This window comes from Sinohyriopsis cumingii, chromosome 1 (genome assembly GCF_028554795.1).
Source record: "Sinohyriopsis cumingii isolate HCF-2022 chromosome 1, ASM2855479v2, whole genome shotgun sequence".
NCBI lineage: Eukaryota > Metazoa > Mollusca > Bivalvia > Unionida > Unionidae > Sinohyriopsis > Sinohyriopsis cumingii.
In genome coordinates this window covers 103,798,636-103,821,159 of record NC_142961.1, presented here as the reverse complement: position 1 = coordinate 103,821,159, position 22,524 = coordinate 103,798,636, and the positions used below count along the sequence as shown (strand labels likewise).

At 35.9% G+C, this 22,524-nt stretch overlaps 1 protein-coding gene across 6 annotated transcripts in view; it reads left to right on the top strand.

Moving 5' to 3' along the window:
- Positions 1-10,014, top strand: part of LOC149807480 (prostaglandin E2 receptor EP3 subtype-like) — a 73,311-nt gene extending 63,297 nt beyond the window's left edge. For 3 of the 6 annotated variants that reach the window (XM_089967025.1, XM_089967016.1, XM_089967035.1), the window contains exons 2-4: positions 420-501; positions 3,922-4,797; positions 7,885-10,014. In XM_089967025.1, the coding sequence (XP_089823151.1) occupies positions 3,922-4,797; positions 7,885-8,316 (1,308 nt within the window). In that variant the 5' untranslated portion in view covers positions 420-501 and the 3' untranslated portion in view covers positions 8,317-10,014. The remainder of the gene's footprint in view (positions 1-419; positions 502-3,921; positions 4,798-7,884) is intronic. The other 3 variants (XM_089967061.1, XM_089967045.1, XM_089967053.1) reach the window with 1 other exon arrangement.
- Positions 10,015-22,524: the final 12,510 nt, after the last annotated feature.

Here is a 22,524-nt window from a genome sequence, read left to right as displayed (position 1 = left end):
ATTTACTTTCTTTCCTTTTTCATCTGAAATATCCTCCTACTCGTTTAAAGAATGAAATTAGATAAACGGTTGATTGAATTATTTTCCTTTTGTAGGTATATAACAATATTTACCCAACAAAATGATGCAAGAGTTATGAATTTATGTGATTTGTTCTCTTTGAAAATAGTTTCTAAAGAGGACAACATTGTAAACAAAATAAATCGTTACCTTTGCATCACTGGTAACTTTCTGGCCAGAAAAGTGCAGCTTTTATTGCGCTTTGATGAAATTTAATTTTAAACATTAAAATTGTACCTTATACTTCACTGTTGCCAGTGTGCTTATACAGTGTAAAATATTCTACAGCCATGAAAAACACAAATTAAATGAGAACAGTTTACGACGTCGTTATTTAATATTCGTACACTTCTGTCTAGGGTCATTTGGTGCCGTGGCAGAGGGCCGACTTGTACCGGACTGAGCAAGATAACCTGTTTCATTCTGAACGGAATCCTAAACGTAAGTAACGAGACATCGTGACTCCTCAAGACGTTGTGGCACTTCAGCAGCCATTTCAAAGATTCTGAACTCGAGGTTTCCAAAGACTGCTCAAGAATACCAACGTAATCTCTAATTAAAAAATAACGGATTATAACTTAAGGTGTGAATCTGGCTTATAAATTGTGTTGGGCTTTTTTTAAGTTTTAAATATTTACTACAGAAAAAGCTGATTTGCTGGAAAATAATTTGATAGAATCGAAAAAGATCCTTCACATTATCTAGAACATGGGTACTATTGTAGTTCTGCTTTCCTCCCTTTGAATGATAGGCATGTTCACGGCATTTAATTATATATTCGTTAAATTGAAGTATGTAGATAATAATTGTTTACATGCTAGTGCCCAATATAGATAATCATGTAAATAATATGTTATTGTGCAAGGTGCTGGCGTAAAGGTCAAGTTAGCAAAATCATCTTTTGTTAGTAACAGCTAAATTATGTCAACAGCTCGGACCGTGGTAGTGGACTTTGCCGTCCAGACGACACTGGAGCTATTAGATCTTGTTTTTGTCTTCACTTCATAAAACATGTGCGTGTTTAAGACACTACTGTTATTCGTGTAAATTGTGTTATTGGACTGATCCGCCCTAGTTCTGAAATTCGTGAATTTTAGTGTTCCTGATTCAGTTACCTTATTACTCATATTTGCATAATTTAACAGTGTCGTCATTTTAGTTGCAATAGGTGATTTGGATCTACACTTGTCTCTTTCTTTTTCCTTCCATTGATTTAAAACTCATCTAATGAGAAGGTAACATAGTGGCAGCTATTTTCCCTGTTCACCATTCCATTATGAAACGAAGACATTGCAGCAACTGCGCAATCACGAAATTCATATTTATAGACTTAACACTCGATGTAAAGGTCTTATACAATCACGCTCATACTGAAATAAGCCCTGCATCCATACTGAAAGTGACGCTAATTCCAAACAAGATTATGCTGTCCTTAATTTTCTTGGCTTCAGTGTTTGATTTGGAACTGAAGTGTAAGTGCCAGCAAAATTTGGGCGATCGACTTTTTTCCACATCGATCTATGAACAATCATCGCTGCCTCCGTAGGTAATAAGCATGTCGCAACTACGTTTCTCAATTTTAACCTTTCACACACAAGCTTTACCTTCAAGTTATCGCATGTGAACATAATTTAAGTCGACATATTGAATACTTAGAACGTCATCGATTTGATGCAGTTGACCGAAGAAATCTTTAGTGTCTTATATTATGTGATAGATCTAATGCCTTTGAGTGAGTGTGGCAGATGGGATGAATAATTAAATTGAAAAGTTATGGAATTAGTGGAAATCTTTTAGCATGAATAGATAATTCCTTAGCAAACAGGACTCAGAAAATTGTGGTTGGAAATGACTTCTCAAACCTTGGAGAATTCAGTATAAGAGTTAGGTCTTTTTACTTATTCTTGCATACAATAAATGATATAGTTGATAGTTTCAGATATCTGATTATTTGCAAATGATTCCTCATTACAATGTCTTGTCTACTTTTCATCCAAAAAATGTCAAATCTTCAAAAATTATCAGATTGGGAAAAATCCTGCCTTGTTAATTTTAATCCATCCAAAACGGAATTAGTCCTCTTCACCAACAAGGAACTGGAATATAGATTAGGCCTTGACTTTTCGGATGAAAAGATTTGTTTTTGTTGCATCATATCGATATATTTGTTGCATTATATGGACATGTATATTTGTTGCATCAGATCGACATGTGGGAATTATTTTTATCATTAAATGTCTCTTGGAGTAGCCATATCGAATTCATTCTTCATCTAAGTCTATTGGATGACTGAAAAAGTTGAGCTAAATATTATTAAAATATGACCCGAATAAACGTACATTCGCCCGGTTCCGGAACATTGTATTCCTGTACTGAATCCGATTCTGAAAAGCTTGAAAAAGTACAGCTAGAAGCAATTCTAGTATGCTAGAAGCGGTGCACTTTATTTGGAAACTGGATGGCCTACTCTAGGAGACAAGAGAAACATAAAAATTATCTGCAAATTTTTCTAAAGTTAACAACAAGCCAGTTTGGTACTTGGCTCCTGCACATTTGCCGGAAGTGAAACACCAAAATGCAGGTTACTATAGCTCAACAAATTCAAGTCTTATCAGGTAGTACAACTGTATCATACTGTTCTTTTCCTTTTCAAACCATCAGCTGGATAGATGCCTCTTTTTTTTTTCAAAATGATATGACATGTTTTATTACATTTTTTTTGTTTTGTTAATAATAGTTGCTAGGGAACTTATTTAACGTGAAATAATTTTACTCTCGAGTAATGCGTTTCCTGTAAACTAAACCAAAGAAAATCGTATTTGATGTCACGCGGAAATTGATAATTCATATTTGACAGAAAATATTCTCTTCAGCCAATCCTATGGAACATACAAAAAAATTAACTGCTTAATCTTGACATCATCTTTGTTATGGATCAATGTTCTAATAATCCGTCTTCTATAAAATAACAATTGAAAGATGTCTGTCCATTTCCTTTCAAAAATATTGCTCGACAGATCATCGCGTGTCACTTGTAACTCGCGTAACTGGTCGGACAAATTTTCTTTTGCTATCTGGATAATAATCAATATAAATCTATTACAACTACATAATGAATAAAAACAGCATTACCAGTATCATCCCTATGGTTCAGATTTATAAACAATGGGCCATTATCATGTATTCGTAATCCATCAAGTAACAACATCAAGCTAAAATTATACTGTTTCCTTGCATATATCGGTATTAACCCCACCCCACCCCCACAAATAAAAGGGCCTGACTATTCAGGTCGCTGGACGAAATAATTTTATTATAGTTTAATGAATAAGATTAACAATTAACAGTGTAGAAATTTAATAGATTATTTAAATTTCGTCGCATCGAATTTTATTTTCAACACGTATCATATTTAGATAACTTATTAATCAACATCTATGCGGCATAGTTCGTCCGCCAGAAACGTAACAATTCTGGAAGTATCACTATGATTACTTTCGAGTCTCTTTCATAATATCGAATCTATTGGACTGGTCTGATATCTTAACCGTATCCTCCCTGCTTAGCTGCATTACAAAGATCTTGTAATGAAGAGAAGAGTAATGCAGGACACCTGTACCAGACTATAACTTAAGAGCATCATGAAGAAATGCGGATGTTCGGAATGATACAGAGAAGATGTCGGACCGGATAAGTAGATATGGACTGAACAATGTAAAAGCACACTGGTATGATCTGGAGTTAAAAAAGCTTTGCTTATTGTTTACCTTATGATAAGATGCATAAAGAGTTTGAAAAGGGATTTCTTCTGAACAAAATTCTTCTTCATATTATAGGGAACAACCTTGTATTTATTTTCAGATGGAAGAGGATGTGACGTCAAACCAAATGAATACGGGTATTCCCAGTACGCCATTAAACAGGTTCTCAGATGTTTATTCATACCTGCAAACGACCATCAAACCTTCCAACGAAACCGAAGGTAACGACACAGAACAAAAACTGCAGCTAGAACATGTACCGGATCCACTGATTACATTTACCGTACCAGCCTTAATGTTCGCAAGTGGTGTCATTGGGAATACCCTGGCTCTGTTTGTGTTGGCTCGTTCTTCAAAGGAACATCGTCATACTGTATTCTACATTCTTGTTGGCGCTCTAGCTGTAACAGATCTATTTGGAACGTGTGCCACATCGCCAGTTACACTGATAGTCTACGCCAATAAGAGGCAGTGGGTAGGTGGAGATGCCTTGTGCTCTTATTTTTGTTTCATGATGGTGTTTGCTGGAAACGCCACCGTTCTCATAGTAGGCATAATGGCTGTTGAAAGACTCCTGGCAATACGTTATCCATTTTTCTACGAACGGCATATATCATACCGGAAAACTCCTTACATCATTTTATGTATATGGTTCCTGGCTGCTTTCAATGGGTGTCTCCCTTTGCTTGGTTTCGGTAAAGTTATTCGTCACTTTCCAGATACATGGTGTTTCATTTCCTTCGTTAGTCGAGATGTCGATGATCAAATATTTGTGTACACCTACGCCATCTTTAACTTTTCCATCATCGCTTTCACAGCACTCTGCAATGTCTACGTCATATACCTGTTATTGAAGATGCAGCGTGCAGCTAGTGCAATGAACTTGTCAAGGAAGAGCCAGAGCTCAGAGCTACACATGGTGGTTCTACTCCTGGGAATCGTCCTCGTATTTTCAGTGTGTTGGGCTCCTCTCATGGTAAGACTCCAATCTGATTTTTCCTCAGCTACTTTTCTGGTTCAAGATCAATGCAGTCAAAACTGCTCTTTGCTTAAATTTGAATTCAAGTTTCAAGGGGCAAATTTGATTGATTCCATATTACCACTCCCACATCAGTTAGAGAGATTTCAGAATACTTTTAATTTGCAAATAGGATGCTTAAAATAGAGAATGCATGGTATATCTCTTGAGCATAATGTGTTATGTTCTTCTGAATAATACGTTTCGGCTCGCGGGATCAAACATACTAATATCGGTATTAATATTAGAAGTAACCGTAATGCGATGAAAAATGATGTCTCCACAAAGAATGCTTTCCAATGCGATAACTGGTTCTATGAAATGAAGATATATCAACAAAAAAAAAACGGAAAGTCTCTGTGACTTTTGTACTGTTGGTATTTGACTGAGCGTTTTTACTTAGAATCAGACTATTCAGTTTCTGTTTTAATAATTCTAAAGCCGATTGGATCAGGTAAGGTACTTTGTATTCTGATCCACACAAAATCTGATCTGATCAGTCAGTTCGATACTCTGTATTTTCTTATCTCAAAGCTGATCGGATCAGTTTGTTTTGTACTCTGTATTTTTTATCAAGCTGATCGGATCAGGTAGTTTTGTACTCTATATTTTTTTATATCAAAGCTGATCGGATCAGGTAGTTTTGTACTCTGTATTTTCTTATCTCAAAGCTGACTGGATCAGGTAGTTTTGTGCTCTGTATTTTCTTATCTCAAAGCTGATCGGATCAGGCAGTTTGGTAATCTGTATTTTTCTGTCCTCAATGCTGATCGGATAAAGCAGTTTGGGACCCTGTATTGTTATAGTATAAAGTCAAAACACAAATAGGTTATCAGCTCTAAACTTGACCATGAAAACTATGTTTAAGTTATCCGTTATTAATTTCTGTCATTGTGCACAGACACATAAACCCCAAAAGACCCAAAAGCAATCAGTTAACAGTTCTGACCATTTCGTATTGTACATTTGCAACCTGAAAATATTTTACTGACTCTGATGCTTTCATGTTGATTATTAATGTGGTCAATGTCTAGGTAAAACCAGTCATTAATGTGGTAAATGTTCAGGTAAAACCAGTCATTAATGTGGTCAATGTCTAGGTAAAACCAGTCATTAATGTGGTAAATGTTCAGGTAAAACCAGTCATTAATGTGGTCAATGTCTAGGTAAAACCAGTCATTAATGTGGTAAATGTTCAGGTAAAACCAGTCATTAATGTGGTCAATGTCTAGGTAAAACCAGTCATTAATGTGATCAATGTCTAGATAAAACCAGTCATTAATGTGGTAAATGTCTAGGTAAAACCAGTCATTAATGTGATCAATGTCTAGATAAAACCAGTCATTAATGTGGTAAATGTCTAGGTAAAACCAGTCATTAATGTGATCAATGTCTGGATAAAACCAGTCATTAATGTGGTCAATGTCTAGGTAAAACCAGTCATTAATGTGGTAAATGTTCAGGTAAAACCAGTCATTAATGTGGTCAGTGTCTAGATAAAACCAGTCATTAATGTGGTCAATGTCCAGGTAAAACCAGTCATTAATGTGGTCAATGTCTAGGTAAAACCAGTCATTAATCTGGTCAGTGTCTAGGTAAAACCAGTCATTAATGTGATCAATGTCCAGGTAAAACCAGTCATTAATGTGGTAAATGTCTAGGTAAAACCAGTCATTCATGTGGTCAATGTCTAGGTAAAACCAGTCATTAATGTGGTCAATGTCTAGGTAAAACCAGTCATTAATGTGGTCAATATCCGGGTAAAACCAGTCGAACATCAGCCATTATGAAAGTAATCTTACAAGGAAAGTGCATCGTAGCTTGACAAGGTCTAAGAACACGTGTAATTCAACTAAGACAATCTATGAATCGAGAAAACCACTTCAGAGTTTTAACAAAATGTTTTTTCCCACAGATTATGCAACTGTGAGCGCAGATGTTTGTAAAGGCTCGTTTTGCTGCGATACGAGTAATGCACATTATTACACTCGTATTGCAAGATGGTCATTGAAGTACGATACGATTGTCTTTTACAACATTATCTGCACAAATGATAAGCAACTATGTAATCATTGTCCGTGCCTATACGACGCAGTTGAAGTCGCACCTTTCTATCCCAACCAAGCAAATCATTTATATAAGCCACCATTTCTATACTTTTTTGGGGAAACTTGTCTAGCCACTTCCCTACCCCAAATCTCTGCTTGACTTTGCAAAAAAACACAGCTAGCTAGGATTATGTGTCTCGTGTAAGTTCAACAAATACTCTCACTTCCAGTATTCAAGGCCTCATTGCGTACCAGTAGCTAGTTTGATTGAAGAATGTCCTTATATACATTGCGTGAAATGATCCATTGTCCATTGCTTTCCCGTAGCGTGCACGCCAGTCCATTAAAGGTTAACCCCATAATATCTGCTGGCATACATTTACAACTCGATCCACTGAAACAAAGAAAGCGCCTTGTTTGAGAGAACAACAGAGTGAGTGGCCTTGACCCACGACCTCTCGATTGTGCGTCTGAAGTTCCTGCCACAAAATTATAGGTTAAAAAGTCTAGGTGTGCATAATTAAACACAAAGTGAAGATATTTATCTGCCTCTTGTCGGTCATGGTCGTCACAATTTCTGAATTCATCTTCAGTTCAAGTGACATTGAACTCTACGACGAATGCAAAGCTTCCTTACTTTATCATATTATTCTAGGTCCCTACTTATCTTTCGCTACAACGTGGTGCTCGTTATATTATTAAAATCTTAATATCTTTCTGGTAGATCAGGGTCGTCGCTCGTTGTGAATTGTATCTGCAGTTCAAGTGACATTGAACCCTGCAAGAAAGGCAAAGTCTCCTTACTTTAGCAAATGATTCCAGGTTCATACTTATCATTCGCTACAACGCGGTGTTCGTTACAACAATACATGGTACATGCAGATTTTTAGGAGCCATAATGGCTGTGATATTTGGGAATTCATTATAGCAATAAACCGCTGCATTTCATGTGAGAAGATGCATTAGTGCATACCAACATTTTCTTTTCAAATTTCAGATCCGAATCATCATCAACCAAGCGTATTTTGCTCAGTTGAATGTTAAGACAGATCTCATGATGATCCGACTCGCCTCTTTCAACCAGATTCTTGACCCTTGGGTATACATCCTCTTTCGTAAGGAATTATTCTTTAAGTTCCTGCATTTTGTAAAGTCTAACATTATTTACACATGTCCATGTTCAATTAAACCTGACAGAGGAAACGCGACCACTAAATGTGCCACGATAAAATACGATGGACATAGCAGCCGCCACGAACAGAGGTCAATGGTTCATAGCATGTGTCTTTTCTGTTTCTCAAAAAAGAATACACATGTAGAAAATCAAAATAATCGGCCGCTTGCATCGTTACAAGAAGAAACGCTGTTAGACTACGTTGAAATGTCAGCTGTGGAGGAAAATAATGAGGCGACTGAGAGAGCATTTTAGACGGTGGCTTATAATTTAGACAGAGGCGTGTCTTTGTCTTTGACGTCTTTAATTCGCATAGTATATATATATATATATATATATATATATATATATATATATATATATATATATATATATATATACGTAATATAGATAGACCTTTCTTCCAGCCTGCCTCAAAGAGTGATATTCAGCCCGTTCAGTGACCTTTCATTAACGGTATGTGACATATTGTATACTGTGTTCATGGAGCATGGGACTCGTACACCAACCAACCAACCAACCATTTCTTTTTCCATTCCGGACCAGATTTACCTGGGAAACAACAATATGTAGACTGTTTACTGCATCAGACATACCACAGTCAAGTTAATTATCGAATGGAGAAGATTTCACGGCTGTTTTCGTCTGCTCATTGAGTGTGTGCTTTACAAAAACATTGTATTTCTTTTTGCCGAAGTTCATATATATATATATATATATATATATATATATATATATATATATATATATATATATATATATATATATATATATACACGCTGTATCGATGATATACCACTATACCACGAGATGTATACATTTTTCATTTAAAAGGAAACGAGGCTTGCCCTTTGAGCGGAGATAAGATTTACTACAGGCAGCAGTGTATAGACCTAGCGAATAAACTCCTCACATCCCCGAGTGTGTCCGCTACAAAATGTAGTTCGACCGCTCCGGTGGCCTAGTGGTTAGAGCTTCAGCCTCGGATGCGCGAGGTCGTGGGTTCGATCCCCGGCCAAGTTATACCGAAAATTATACTAACAGCTGCCTCGCTTGGTGCTCAGCATTAAGATGTTAGTGTTAGGACTGTTCGGCCTGGTGTCAGGATAATGTGACTGGGTGGGACATCATGCTACACGTATGCGGCATGATGCCCCAGTGCTAAGCATCACTATAAACTGCCACACTGCGGACATCGTAGCGATATGACTGAAAAATTGTTAAAGCTACGTTAAAATTCCAAATCCGAACCAAATCACAAAATGTAGTTCTATGCCTTTTGTGGCTATTTACAATTAACTTTGCATATTGATAAGATGATTGTTTTCTTTTTTTAGTATCTATTTTTCTTCACATTGAATGAATCAATATAATACACACTTATGATTTAAACATGAAAGATTTTTTTAGCAATGAAAATAGAGCTCTACAAAAGGGGCCCCGAGTGGTCTAAAGCGCTCTCCGTTACGGATCACTGCCATCTCACCTCTGTCTGCGTGGGTTCGAGTCTAGATTCGGCTAACGTGGGTATGTGAGAAAGAGCGCCATTAGCTTCTCGTGGGTAGGTGGTTCTTCCTGGGGTTTTCCTGTGTTCCTCCACCATTAATACTAGCCGCCATGCATATCATATCGTGTGCTGAAAAATGGCGTTAGACCCCACAACAACAACAACAACAAGAGCTCTACAAACACTTGATTAGCTACGCCATTCACATGAACGCTAATCCATTCACCAACCGGCTCGTGGAAATTAATGTGGAACAGAAGCTAAGCAAAATGACGAACCCACAGGAGGTAATTAAAATATTTTAATATATTTACAATTGATCTAAGTCATTTAGTCTGTATGCATGATATATCTGTTCTTTTATGTTTACAATGTTTTTACTTTATAATTATATTTTAATTTAGAGGTATGGACTTTGTAGTCTGAAATAAAGAATTTTTATCGTATCTTATCTTATTAGTCTGCTTTAGTAACAGCACCACCGACCATAAACCAAACTCACTCTCTCTCTCTCTCTCTCTCTCTCTCTCATTGGACAATTTCATATTTAATTAATAATATTCGATTTTTAGAACATGTGTTTTAGAAACAACAACAAAAACAAAACATTAAATACATCACAGTCTGTGTATCGCGTTACCGATGAATTTACTGTATACTGGCGACGTGGTTTGCAACTTTGTGACGTTGGTAACACTGTAGATAAATACCAAGGAAAGTGCACAAGTATCTTTACGACGAACCATATTCTTGTAGGTTACTTGGTCTAATTTCTATTTCAAGGTTTAAATCCAACCCGAATTCGTTTTCTCTCTCACTCCTCATTTCTGCGTAGTTTGTCCGTTATGCGTGAGAGGAGAAGGGGAGCATAAATCAAAGGATTGTGATGAAAATGTTTACCATATTAAATTCATTTAGAAAACGATGATTATTAATACTTTTTATCGCTATTTTTATACGTCACTAATGAATAATGTGTGAAAATTCATCATTGGTCTAGAATCAACTGCAGACGTTCGCTAGAATGTTTATTTATGCGTACTATTACGCCATGGGCGGATCACAATTTGATATACCAATAGTACTGGTATATCAAATTGCTTTATAACAACACTTTAAATGCCATGCTATGTTTAATGTTGGGATATATATATATATATATATATATATATATATATATATATATATATATATATATAAAATGAAAAGGAAAACTCGTGTATTCTCTATTGATATAACGTGTTTGACTTCAAAACAATACACTTATTTCTTATTCTTTCATGTAAAAAAAATTATTGATGTGCTAGCACTTATTTGCGAATGTAATCACACAAATCAAATGAATAAAAATACTTCTTTGTAGATTCTTTTTTTTACTTTAGTCTGTTGTGATACATTGAATTGGAGATATACTGCTTGGCATGTCTTTGATAACACACAAATGACTTGTATTATTTTCCCTCGTAAAGCTAGTATTTACATTATGGATTTCTATGGCTGTAATCAGAATGGTTCTTCCACCTCCATTTCCAGATGAAAATAATCAGAATGGAATAAAACCTATTAATAGTGTTGCATTTGAATCAACCCCCCCCCCCAAAAAAAAAAAATACATCGGAGCAGAGAGAAAATAGCAAGTACATAGATGTATTGATAGATAAACTGATGATCGAGGAAAGGATAACTGAAGGTATGGAATGATATACCTTGATATAGACATACATACAGACAGAAATGAATAGGTAAATATAACTATGTGCTAACTTGTCAGTGTTGAACAACCATGTCAAACTGGCATACAACGCACGTAATAGCAATAACACACATAAAACAGTAATTTCTTTCATGGGGTCAATGTACACATTTGTTGAGAATGGACCGTAATGACATTTCTAAGCCAATGATATTACTGCCAGACAATTCTAAAAGGAACCTTATTTCTATATGTGTACTGAGATTAGAGTTTTCTCGGAATAAAATGGGGAAAATGGTAAGTCATGCGCGATTTTTTTGAAGCTAATGTAATCCAGCAACCTCACAAATTTATCTTCAATTCGAATTTTTGCTTATTAAATAGGTAGGGGCTTTTACATTTTCGCACGGTTATATATATTTAGGAAGGTTATTTTATCCTTCAATAAATATTGCTCACAACATTCAAATTGATTCCAAACGCCAACAAGTTGACAATGTTTGGGATCCCCTGACGACAATCAGGTTAGAAATTATAAATCAATAACGAAATAACTACGTTTTTTTCTTCGCATTTGTTGTATGCCCTTGAAACCTTTCTTGTTTAAAAACAGTAGGAGGGGGGTACAAATATCGGGCTGGTATGCGAATACTACAATATCGTGGAAATGATACAGTCTGATTCTGATTTCCTATGAAAACATCAAATTTTATTTTATTTCATATAGCTATCAAACCAGACCATTACTACGATTATTATGGACAGATAGTCCAAATCCTGAGGGTCCTCAATAAAGAGATCACTGCAGTAACAGTACTTGTTGATACAGATCGTTGACATTAGTCATCGCTAACGGATTTTTATTACAACTGTATGGTGCACGAAAAAGATAACATATCAGAACTGCTTATCAGCTTTTACTGGTATTTTTATAGATTCGCAGCTAGAAGATAGTGGTTCTACGCTTTCAATCTGTGTCTGCACGCCATGGGGACTCCTGAGTAATAGAAGTCATAGGAAGAGAGATGTATATTCCGAAATGAAACGTAGTTTGCTCGACATTCAGTGATTGTCATGAATACAAATAAACGTGATTTTCCTTGGATAAACTTTTCAATCCAGGAAATTTAATTAATTTTAATCAATGTTTATATGCACCATACAAATTTAGTTTAGTCATGAAATTTACGACGAATAAAATTTGATTTTGGGCTCGGTCAGAAAGTTATGAAGACTTTAAAGAATTTAGCCATGGAACGCTAGGTCTTTATAGCTTACATTTCCTCATTCATACTATTAATCTTTTCGAAACAAGACTAGACAAATCAACAGCTTATTTTTGTGGGGGATGGGTTTAAGAAGTGTTCATTAGTATCCATTTTACATTTGTATACTTCGATCAATTAAAGGATTTAAGTCGCCTACGCAACTAGAGCTTTCGCGACTGGTTAAGTCTCGAAGGTCGAGATTTTCAATTGATCGGGACTGTAGGAATGGAGCCACTACAGTCCCGCTTTTATGTGCGGCCGAGGCAAGGAGGCACGGGACCCGCGGGACGCGAAACGCCACAGGAAAGCTGTACACCCAGAAACGGCAAAACGCGTAAAATCAAATCATGTCCAGTTGTACTAGTGGACAGAAATATATTCCAATGGTGTGCAAGCCACTCGTGTAATTTTCCTAATTCTTTGAGTTGTGTAATTTCATTACTATTTAAATAAAGTTGGAATTTGGTGTACATGGTGTACTTTTGATTTTCCGAAATGTTGTCAATCAGCTGGGTGTCAAGCACGCTATACATGTTTGGGTCATGCTGTGTTTATTTTCGGTTTTCACTTTTCATGCTGATATACAAAGGATCGAGTTAGGGTTGTGGGGATAGAGCTTTTATAGAAAGAAGTCTTCAATAGCCAAAGGAAGAACCTCATATAAATTGGCAATTTGAAAGTCGATGTCCGTTTTCTTCTTTACTCCTTCTTCATTCTGTGTTACCCTCTTTCTTTCTTCTTCGTGCTGTTGTAGTGTTTGGCTGTTTTGCTGGAGTTTGCTGTTCTGCTTCGACTCGACTTCCATTGCCTTAGATCTTGATGTTTGCGACTGGTCTTTTATCGCCATGATTCTTTGTTTAATAGCTATACTGAATTGTGTATAATGTGTACTTAATGCCTGAAAATTATAGTTATAATGCGTATTCTGATTGTTCGCAAGATGGTGCCTCACATCAGGATGGGCAAAATACTGCCTGCGGGCCGGATCTGGTCCTAAGATCTGATTTTTATCAGTCAATTTACAGCATACCGTGAGGCATTAAAAATCACATACGCGACCTGCTCCATGAAGGAAGTTGCCCATGCGTGGGTTAACTGCTGCTGTTTAGACAGCTGTAAACCGCTTCGTAATAGCGATTTACCGGTATATTTTACCAGATGAACCTTTTTCAATAGCGGTATATCACGATAATTTTTACTTTTTTGGTGACTCGTTTTCTGAAAGTGGTAGAACGTTATTTAAAGAAGGTTAACCGCTATCACGTTGCCAATTTGATCCCTTGCATGTATTGTACAGCTGTGTCTTGGCGACAAGAGGTGAAAAACGGCTGCTTGATTTTCCTCTTTTACGAGAAATAATACCTATAACAACGTCGTCCATCTGGCATCAGAACAGCAAGTACTTTATCAAAAGCAAATAAAATGTTAGTCCAGGATTAAAAATTGCAATGTTTTGTGAAAGCGGGATCGTTTTTGACATTTCTCTTTTGTAAATCATACAATTTTGTACATGATAGTAATTTTAATTAGCATTAGTAATAGGTCTAAATACAAACAAGCACATGTGTATGAGCAAATGTTCAAAATCGCACAATCCTCGATGCTCCTTTCGTACTCACGGTACTAATTCAGTTCCCATAGTAAACCAATGCAAATACCATGATATTAGATATTCAATAACTTTACATTTGTAAAGTGCTCATTGTCAAACCCATATTTTTCGGTATAGACACATCCTTGATGACGGCTTCTACGTTGGGAAGATATGAATGGCGGCATTTTCTGGATCTACATGTACTGAACCATGTGCTTTGTATACCACACCAAAGCGTCAGGCGCTGATTTCAGTAACGAGTCTTCCAAACTCTGCTCTGTAAAGGAACTGAAATTCTATCAACAGAATAATGTCTCTGTGATTTTTTTTTTTTTTTTTTTTTTGATTTTTTTTTTAGTTACAACTAGGATAAGTTCAAGAATGACTTTTTTATACTTAAATCTATCTTTCGTTATCAAACGGTTATGGCCAGCCAAACCCACATATAGCCTCTTTTATCTTTACCCATTTATAGACTGGTTCCCATTCTTCCAAATCATTGGTACCATGAGTCTTTAAGTTCCCCTCCTCTCCCTCTCCCTCCACCCCAACTGTTTCTCATACGAAAGTAGTTATCACGATGCAGAACTAAAGAGAAATATGTGTCAGAATAAAAAATAAAGATCAGTTTTATGCTCATGTCGTAATGGACTAAAATAATTTTGACATAATATGTGTGAATGTATTCGTGTTAATTGTCAAAAACATTTAGAAATGTTGTATTCATCATGTCTCATTAGTGAATTTGGACACGCGCAGTAAGACACGTGAAACGTATACCATCTTGGACATAGGTCCTTGCGTATATAGTCAGACATATGGGCATTCGTGCGTAGCAATGACACTCGGATGGCGACCCAGTATTTAACTCTCATCTAAATACACAGACACAGCGGATATATATGAAGAGAGAGAGAGAGAGACCCTAACGATACATAACTCAGAAAATTTAACATATTGTTGCCTTAGGAGTTGCTTCCCTTGAAAGAGACAATTGCGAAGCCAGAAAATGCTGGAATAACAGATATTAGCCCGAAGCTTAAGCATGTCATATTTTTCTGTACCTTTCATGTTATGGAGGACAATCCTGACAGGTATTGTATTTCTGTACCTTTCATGTTATGGAGGACAATCCTGACATGTATTGTATTTCTGTACATTTCATGTTATGGAGGACAATCCTGACAGGTATTGTATTTCTGTACATTTCATGTTATGGAAAACAATCCTGACAGGTATTGTATTTCTGTACCTTTCATGTTATGGAGGACAATCCTGACATGTATTGTATTTCTGTACCTTTTATGTTATAGAGGACAATCCTGTCAGGTATTGTATTTATGTACATATCATGTTATGGAGGACAATCCTGACAGGTATTGTATTTCTATACCTTTCATGTTATGGAGGACAATTCTGACATGTATTGTATTTCTGTACCTTTTATGTTATGGAGGACAATCCTGACATGTATTGTATTTCTGTACCTTTCATGCTATGAAGAACAATCCTGACAGGTATTGTATTTATGTACATTTCATGTTATGGAGGACAATCCTGACATGTATTGTATTTCTGTACCTTTCATGCTATGAAGAACAATCCTGACAGGTATTGTATTTATGTACATTTCATGTTATGGAGGACAATCCTGACAAGTATTGTATATCTGTACCTTTTATGTTATGGAGGACATTCCTGACAGGTATTGTATTTCTGTACCTTTCATGTTATGGAGGACAATCCTGTCAGGTATTGTATTTATGTACATATCATGTTATGGAGGACAATCCTGACAGGTATTGTATTTCTATACCTTTCATGTTATGGAGGACAATCCTGACAGATATTGTATTTCTGTACCTTTCATGTTATGGAGGACAATCCTGACATGTATTGTATTTCTGTACCTTTCATGTTATGGAGGACATTCCTGACATGTATTGTATTTCTGTACCTTTCATGCTATGAAGAACAATCCTGACAGGTATTGTATTTATGTACATTTCATGTTATGGACGACAATCCTGACATGTATTTCTGTACCTTTCATGTTTTGGAGGACAATCCTGACATATATTGTATTTCTGTACTTTTTATGTTATGGAGGACAATCCTGTCAGGTATTGTATTTATGTACATATCATGTTATGGAGGACAATCCTGACATGTATTGTATTTATGTACCTTTTATGTTATGGAGGACAATTCTGACATGTATTGTATTTCTGTACCTTTTATGTTATGAAGGACAATCCTGACAGGTATTGTATTTCTGTACCTTTCATGTTATGGAGGACAATTCTGACATGTATTGTATTTCTGTACCTTTCATGCTATGAAGAACAATCCTGACAGGTATTGTATTTATGTACATTTCATGTTATGGAGGACAATCCTGACATGTATTGTATTTCTGTACCTTTTATGTTATGGAGGACAATCCTGACAGGTATTGTATTTCTGTACCTTTTATGTTATGGAGGACAATCCTGACAGGTATTGTATTTATGTACATTTCATGTTATGGAGGACAATCCTGACATGTATTTCTGTACCTTTCATGTTATGGAGGACAATCCTGACAGGTATTGTATTTCTGTACATTTCATGTTATGGAGGACAATCCTGACATGTATTTCTGTACCTTTCATGTTTTGGAGGACAATCCTGACATATATTGTATTTCTGTACTTTTTATGTTATGGAGGACAATCCTGTCAGGTATTGTATTTATGTACATATCATGTTATGGAGGACAATCCTGACATGTATTGTATTTCTGTACCTTTTATGTTATGGAGGACAATCCTGACAGGTATTGTATTTCTGTACCTTTCATGTTATGGAGGACAATTCTGACATGTATTGTATTTCTGTACCTTTTATGTTATGGAGGACAATCCTGACAGGTATTGTATTTCTGTACCTTTCATGTTATGGAGGACAATCCTGACATGTATTGTATTTCTGTACCTTTCATGCTATGAAGAACAATCCTGACAGGTATTGTATTTCTGTACCTTTCATGTTATGGAGGACAATTCTGACATGTATTGTATTTCTGTACCTTTGATGTTATGGAGGACAATCCTGACAGGTATTGTATTTCTGTACCTTTCATGTTATGGAGGACAATCCTGACATGTATTGTATTTCTGTACCTTTCATGCTATGAAGAACAATCCTGACAGGTATTGTATTTATGTACATTTCATGTTATGGAGGACAATCCTGACATGTATTGTATTTCTGTACCTTTTATGTTATGGAGGACAATCCTGACAGGTATTGTATTTATGTACCTTTTATGTTATGGAGGACAATCCTGACATGTATTTCTGTACATTTCATGTTATGGAGGACAATCCTGACATGTATTGTATTTATGTACCTTTCATGTTATGGAGGACAATCCTGACAGTATTGTATTTATGTACCTTTCATGTTATGGAGGACAATCCTGACATGTATTTCTGTACCTTTCATGTTTTGGAGGACAATCCTGACATATATTGTATTTCTGTACTTTTTATGTTATGGAGGACAATCCTGTCAGGTATTGTATTTATGTACATATCATGTTATGGAGGACAATCCTGACATGTATTGTATTTATGTACCTTTTATGTTATGGAGGACAATTCTGACATGTATTGTATTTCTGTACCTTTTATGTTATGGAGGACAATCCTGACAGGTATTGTATTTCTGTACCTTTCATGTTATGGAGGACAATCCTGACATGTATTGTATTTCTGTACCTTTCATGATATGAAGAACAATCCTGACAGGTATTGTATTTCTGTACCTTTCATGTTATGGAGGACAATTCTGACATGTATTGTATTTCTGTACCTTTTATGTTATGGAGGACAATCCTGACAGGTATTGTATTTCTGTACCTTTCATGTTATGGAGGACAATCCTGACATGTATTGTATTTCTGTACCTTTCATGCTATGAAGAACAATCCTGACAGGTATTGTATTTATGTACATTTCATGTTATGGAAGACAATCCTGACATGTATTGTATTTCTGTACCTTTTATGTTATGGAGGACAATCCTGACAGGTATTGTATTTATGTACCTTTTATGTTATGGAGGACAATCCTGACATGTATTTCTGTACATTTCATGTTATGGAAGACAATCCTGACATGTATTGTATTTATGTACCTTTCATTTTATGGAGGACAATCCTGACAGTATTGTATTTATGTACCTTTCATGTTATGGAGGACAATCCTGACATGTATTTCTGTACCTTTCATGTTTTGGAGGACAATCCTGACATATATTGTATTTCTGTACTTTTTATGTTATGGAGGACAATCCTGACAGTATTGTATTTATGTACCTTTTATGTTATGGAGGACAATCCTGACATGTATTTCTGTACCTTTTATGTTATGGAGGACAATCCTGACATGTATTTCTGTACCTTTTATGTTATGGAGGACAATCCTGACATGTATTTCTGTACCTTTCATGTTTTGGAGGACAATCCTGACATATATTGTATTTCTGTACTTTTTATGTTATGGAGGACAATCCTGACAGGTATTGTATTTCTGTACATTTCATGTTATGGAGGACAATCCTGACAGGTATTGTATTTCTGTACCTTTCATGTTATGGAGGACAATCCTGACAGGTATTGTATTTCTGTACATTTCATGTTATGGAAAACAATCCTGACAGGTATTGTATTTCTGTACCTTTCATGTTATGGAGGACAATCCTGACACGTATTGTATTTCTGTACCTTTTCATGCTTTGAAGGCATTACTGTTGCGTGCATGATCCATATTGAATGTGCTCTCCATTGTTCAAGCTTCTTTAAGGAGAAATAGTAAAAAATAAACTGACCCTTGACTATCGGGACCATTCGTAGTTTTATGAGGCAATTGTGGGACAGGAGGCAAATAACATCAGCCAATACCTTTACATTGGGGGACACTTGGGTAATAAGGGTAAATCCTGTGTTAAAATTGTCCATATATTTAAAATGGTGTAGTGTTATAGGGAGAATTGGCCAGAAGTTTATGGGGACAAGAAAAATGAGATTTTAATATTTTATCTAAAATCCAACATACACCTTTACTATCCACTACACCACATATGCTATTAAGCAACCGCATTTTTTATTACAATCCAACGCACCACATATATTATCCAGCATCTGCATTTTTATTAAATCAACCATACGCCCCTACTTTCCAAGACATCCCAGATACATACATACATACATACATACATACATACATACATACATACATACATACACAATTTAGGATGTGTTCACACACACTTCTATACCATCTTGCACATACTGTCACAAGAGAAGTGTTTAAATGTTATTTTTGTGGATAAAGACTAAGACATCCATAAGCATACACAAACATACACTAAATATGAAACACAAAATGTGGCAAATGATCAGTATCACTCGTTTCTAGGTATTCTGGTGGCCCTAAAAGGTCCCATTTTTATTTAACCTGATGGGGTTTACACAAAGCGGCATCGTTTGACTATTTACTTCTTCTCACACTTCCTCTTACTGCAGGATAGTAGACTAATACCTGCTTTAGATAAACTTTCTTCTCCACATTAACTCTTCTCTTCCATATCGTTGTGTCTCAGGTGCGTTTGGTCGCCCACTATGCCTTCACATATATCAGGTAGTTCTATTTTTAAAAAAAACATACCCGAAACGATTACTGAGGAATCTGCGTTTGTCCACATTGTGTATGAATTGACTTGAGACAAGGTGAACCCATAATCTAATGCGCTTGTACATATAATCTAAGACTTGATCGAAACGGATCAAAATGTTCCACCAACCAGAACGCGTGTTACAAAATTCAGTTAGAGGATGGGTTCTCCACACCAATCAGAAGAGAGCGGATAAGTGTCATCGCTTTCAATATATAGGCGCAAGAGCGTTCCTACAGTTCAATCACGAAATTTAAGACTGAGAAAACGAAGACAATGTATTGGGGTGTGCCTGCTGAAAATACGTCGAATACTTGTAGTGATGGTACAATAATTACGTTTATTACTTTGGCTGAACCAGTATTTTTCTTACAATGTAGGATGACAATCATTTTTGATTTGGCTGATTTTCAATCGTCTCCGCGGGATTTTTGCTTCCGACGGTACTATCTACACATTCTTCTTCACTTTTACTGTTGGTGGCTGATTTCAGAAAGAACCAAAAGAAAGAATTAGATAATTTTTGGCAAAGACAAAAAAGAAGCTGAATAATTATTTATTTAATAGCATCGACAAAAACTTGAAAAAGAAAACACGAAAGCGAGAAGAAAAGAAAAATTCAGAGTCTTGAACGCCAGAAGGGAGTAAAAACGAAACGAAGAGTCAGTTTAGTGACATTTTGAAGGAGTTAAAGTACCTAAGAGAAATGTATCAGAGAAAAAGGCCTTCGCGTATCAAAATTTATAAACCTACAATCACTAAATCAACTATCACAAAATCTCAGATGCCAGCAACTGTTTCTGCTACTACTACCAAAGCAACAACCGCATGAGGAGTAGGACTTGGTCGTAGGCTGGGATTAAGACAGTTAAAGCTGATGATGTAGTTGTTGTTGTTGTTGCTGTTGTAGGGTTTAATGCCATTTTTCAGCACATTATAGGCTATACATGGCGGCCAGTATTAATGGTGGAGGAAGAATCCGGGAAAACCCCGGAAAGAACCACCGACGCACGAGAAGATACTGGCAAGCTTTCTCACATACCAACATCGGCCGAATCCGAGACTCAAACCTACGCAGACAGAGGTGAGATGGCAGTGATCCGTAATTGAGAGCGTTTTAGACACTGATGATGCAAAGACCATACGTATTGTGTTTTGTTATTAAAAAGCCAACGTTCATTTTCAGGTTCATCTATATCTCTCAGAAAAAGATAGTACTAAAGATGACGATCGTTTGAGACTCTTCTTTACTCACGACAGTTTGATTTCTTCTGTCTGGATCGAGCTTAGTACACCGGCAGAGATAGCACCATGCAAAATCACGGGCCAAATTCAACACATCCAACAATCTAATGTCGACTTGAACATCACGTGTTTCGACGACCGGATTTCTCACACGGAACATGAATCATCATCAATTGCATTTTGATGTACTTATTACCAATGTCACGGGATTTCTTGAATACTGATACTATTGTAAGAAATTTGACTCAGGTTGGGACGAACACATTTATTATGGAGAGAGATGTTCTTGGTGTTTAGCGTCCAAACCATGCATTTCTGAAGGAAAAGATTGAATTCATGGCAATCGAACCTTTGTCAGTCCAATATGTTACGAATAACATCGCATGAAACAAGTTAACCAATAGAAAAATGTTTACGAATTATTGCGATTGGGGTCCAACTTGCTGAAATCTTATTCGAAACAATCCCACAAGGCACATTGTTTTCGTCCAGGAAAGAAACAAATGGCGTTTACGTAACCAAATCATGTACTTTGAGCATCAGTGTTACATTAAAAGATATGATAATAAACTCCAAAAAGACATCAAGAAAGATCATTAGATGAAAAAACAAAGAAGTGGATTTTATCTCTTTTTTATGTTGAATATACAGAGATTGGCATTCGCATCCCTGATTTGTACATAACTCGTCGTGCTTGTGATGACTGTATCTGTTTAGGACGCCGAACCATCTTAGTTATTTGTATCGCATTACCATAGTTACCTGTATATTATTATTATTACAGCTACCTGTATTTTGTTACCGTAGTTACCTGTATATTATTACCATAATAGTAGCTATTGATCAGCTCTATTTAATGTAAATGTAATATATAAAATAGCACGATTGTAACGCTGTGCTAATTGTCCATCTTGAAAAGAATCCGTGTATAGTTTTATTGTTGTCATCTCGATACTAGTGTGCTAGTGTGAGAACTTTTTTGTATTTTTATTCTATTGATGTTGTTGTTTAATGTAAAAATAGACTTGTCTATATGTATGCTAACGTGTTTTGGGTTTCTTTTTCTAAGTTAATTTTAGATAACTAAAATGTAACCATACGCTGTTCAAGTTTTCCGAAGTCAAATTCGGACGTTGGTGTTTACTACATTTTCGTCTTCTTTTTCTTAAACATAGCTTAGAATACGACTTGTTGAACGAAGAAAGAAACCTATGCAAAACAATTATTAAAACTTCTATATTTTCACCAGGATTATCAGAATAGGTATGAAAATTAGAAAAGTAAACGTAATTATTCTTTGTGAGTTTCTACATTTTCTTGGGTTTTTATAATGAAAGGCATATTGCCAATGTTGAGTTAAAATATTAATTTTAAATGCATATGCTCTGCGTAAAAGTCTTTAGAAACTTTATCAATTGTATTGTTCTCTCTCTAA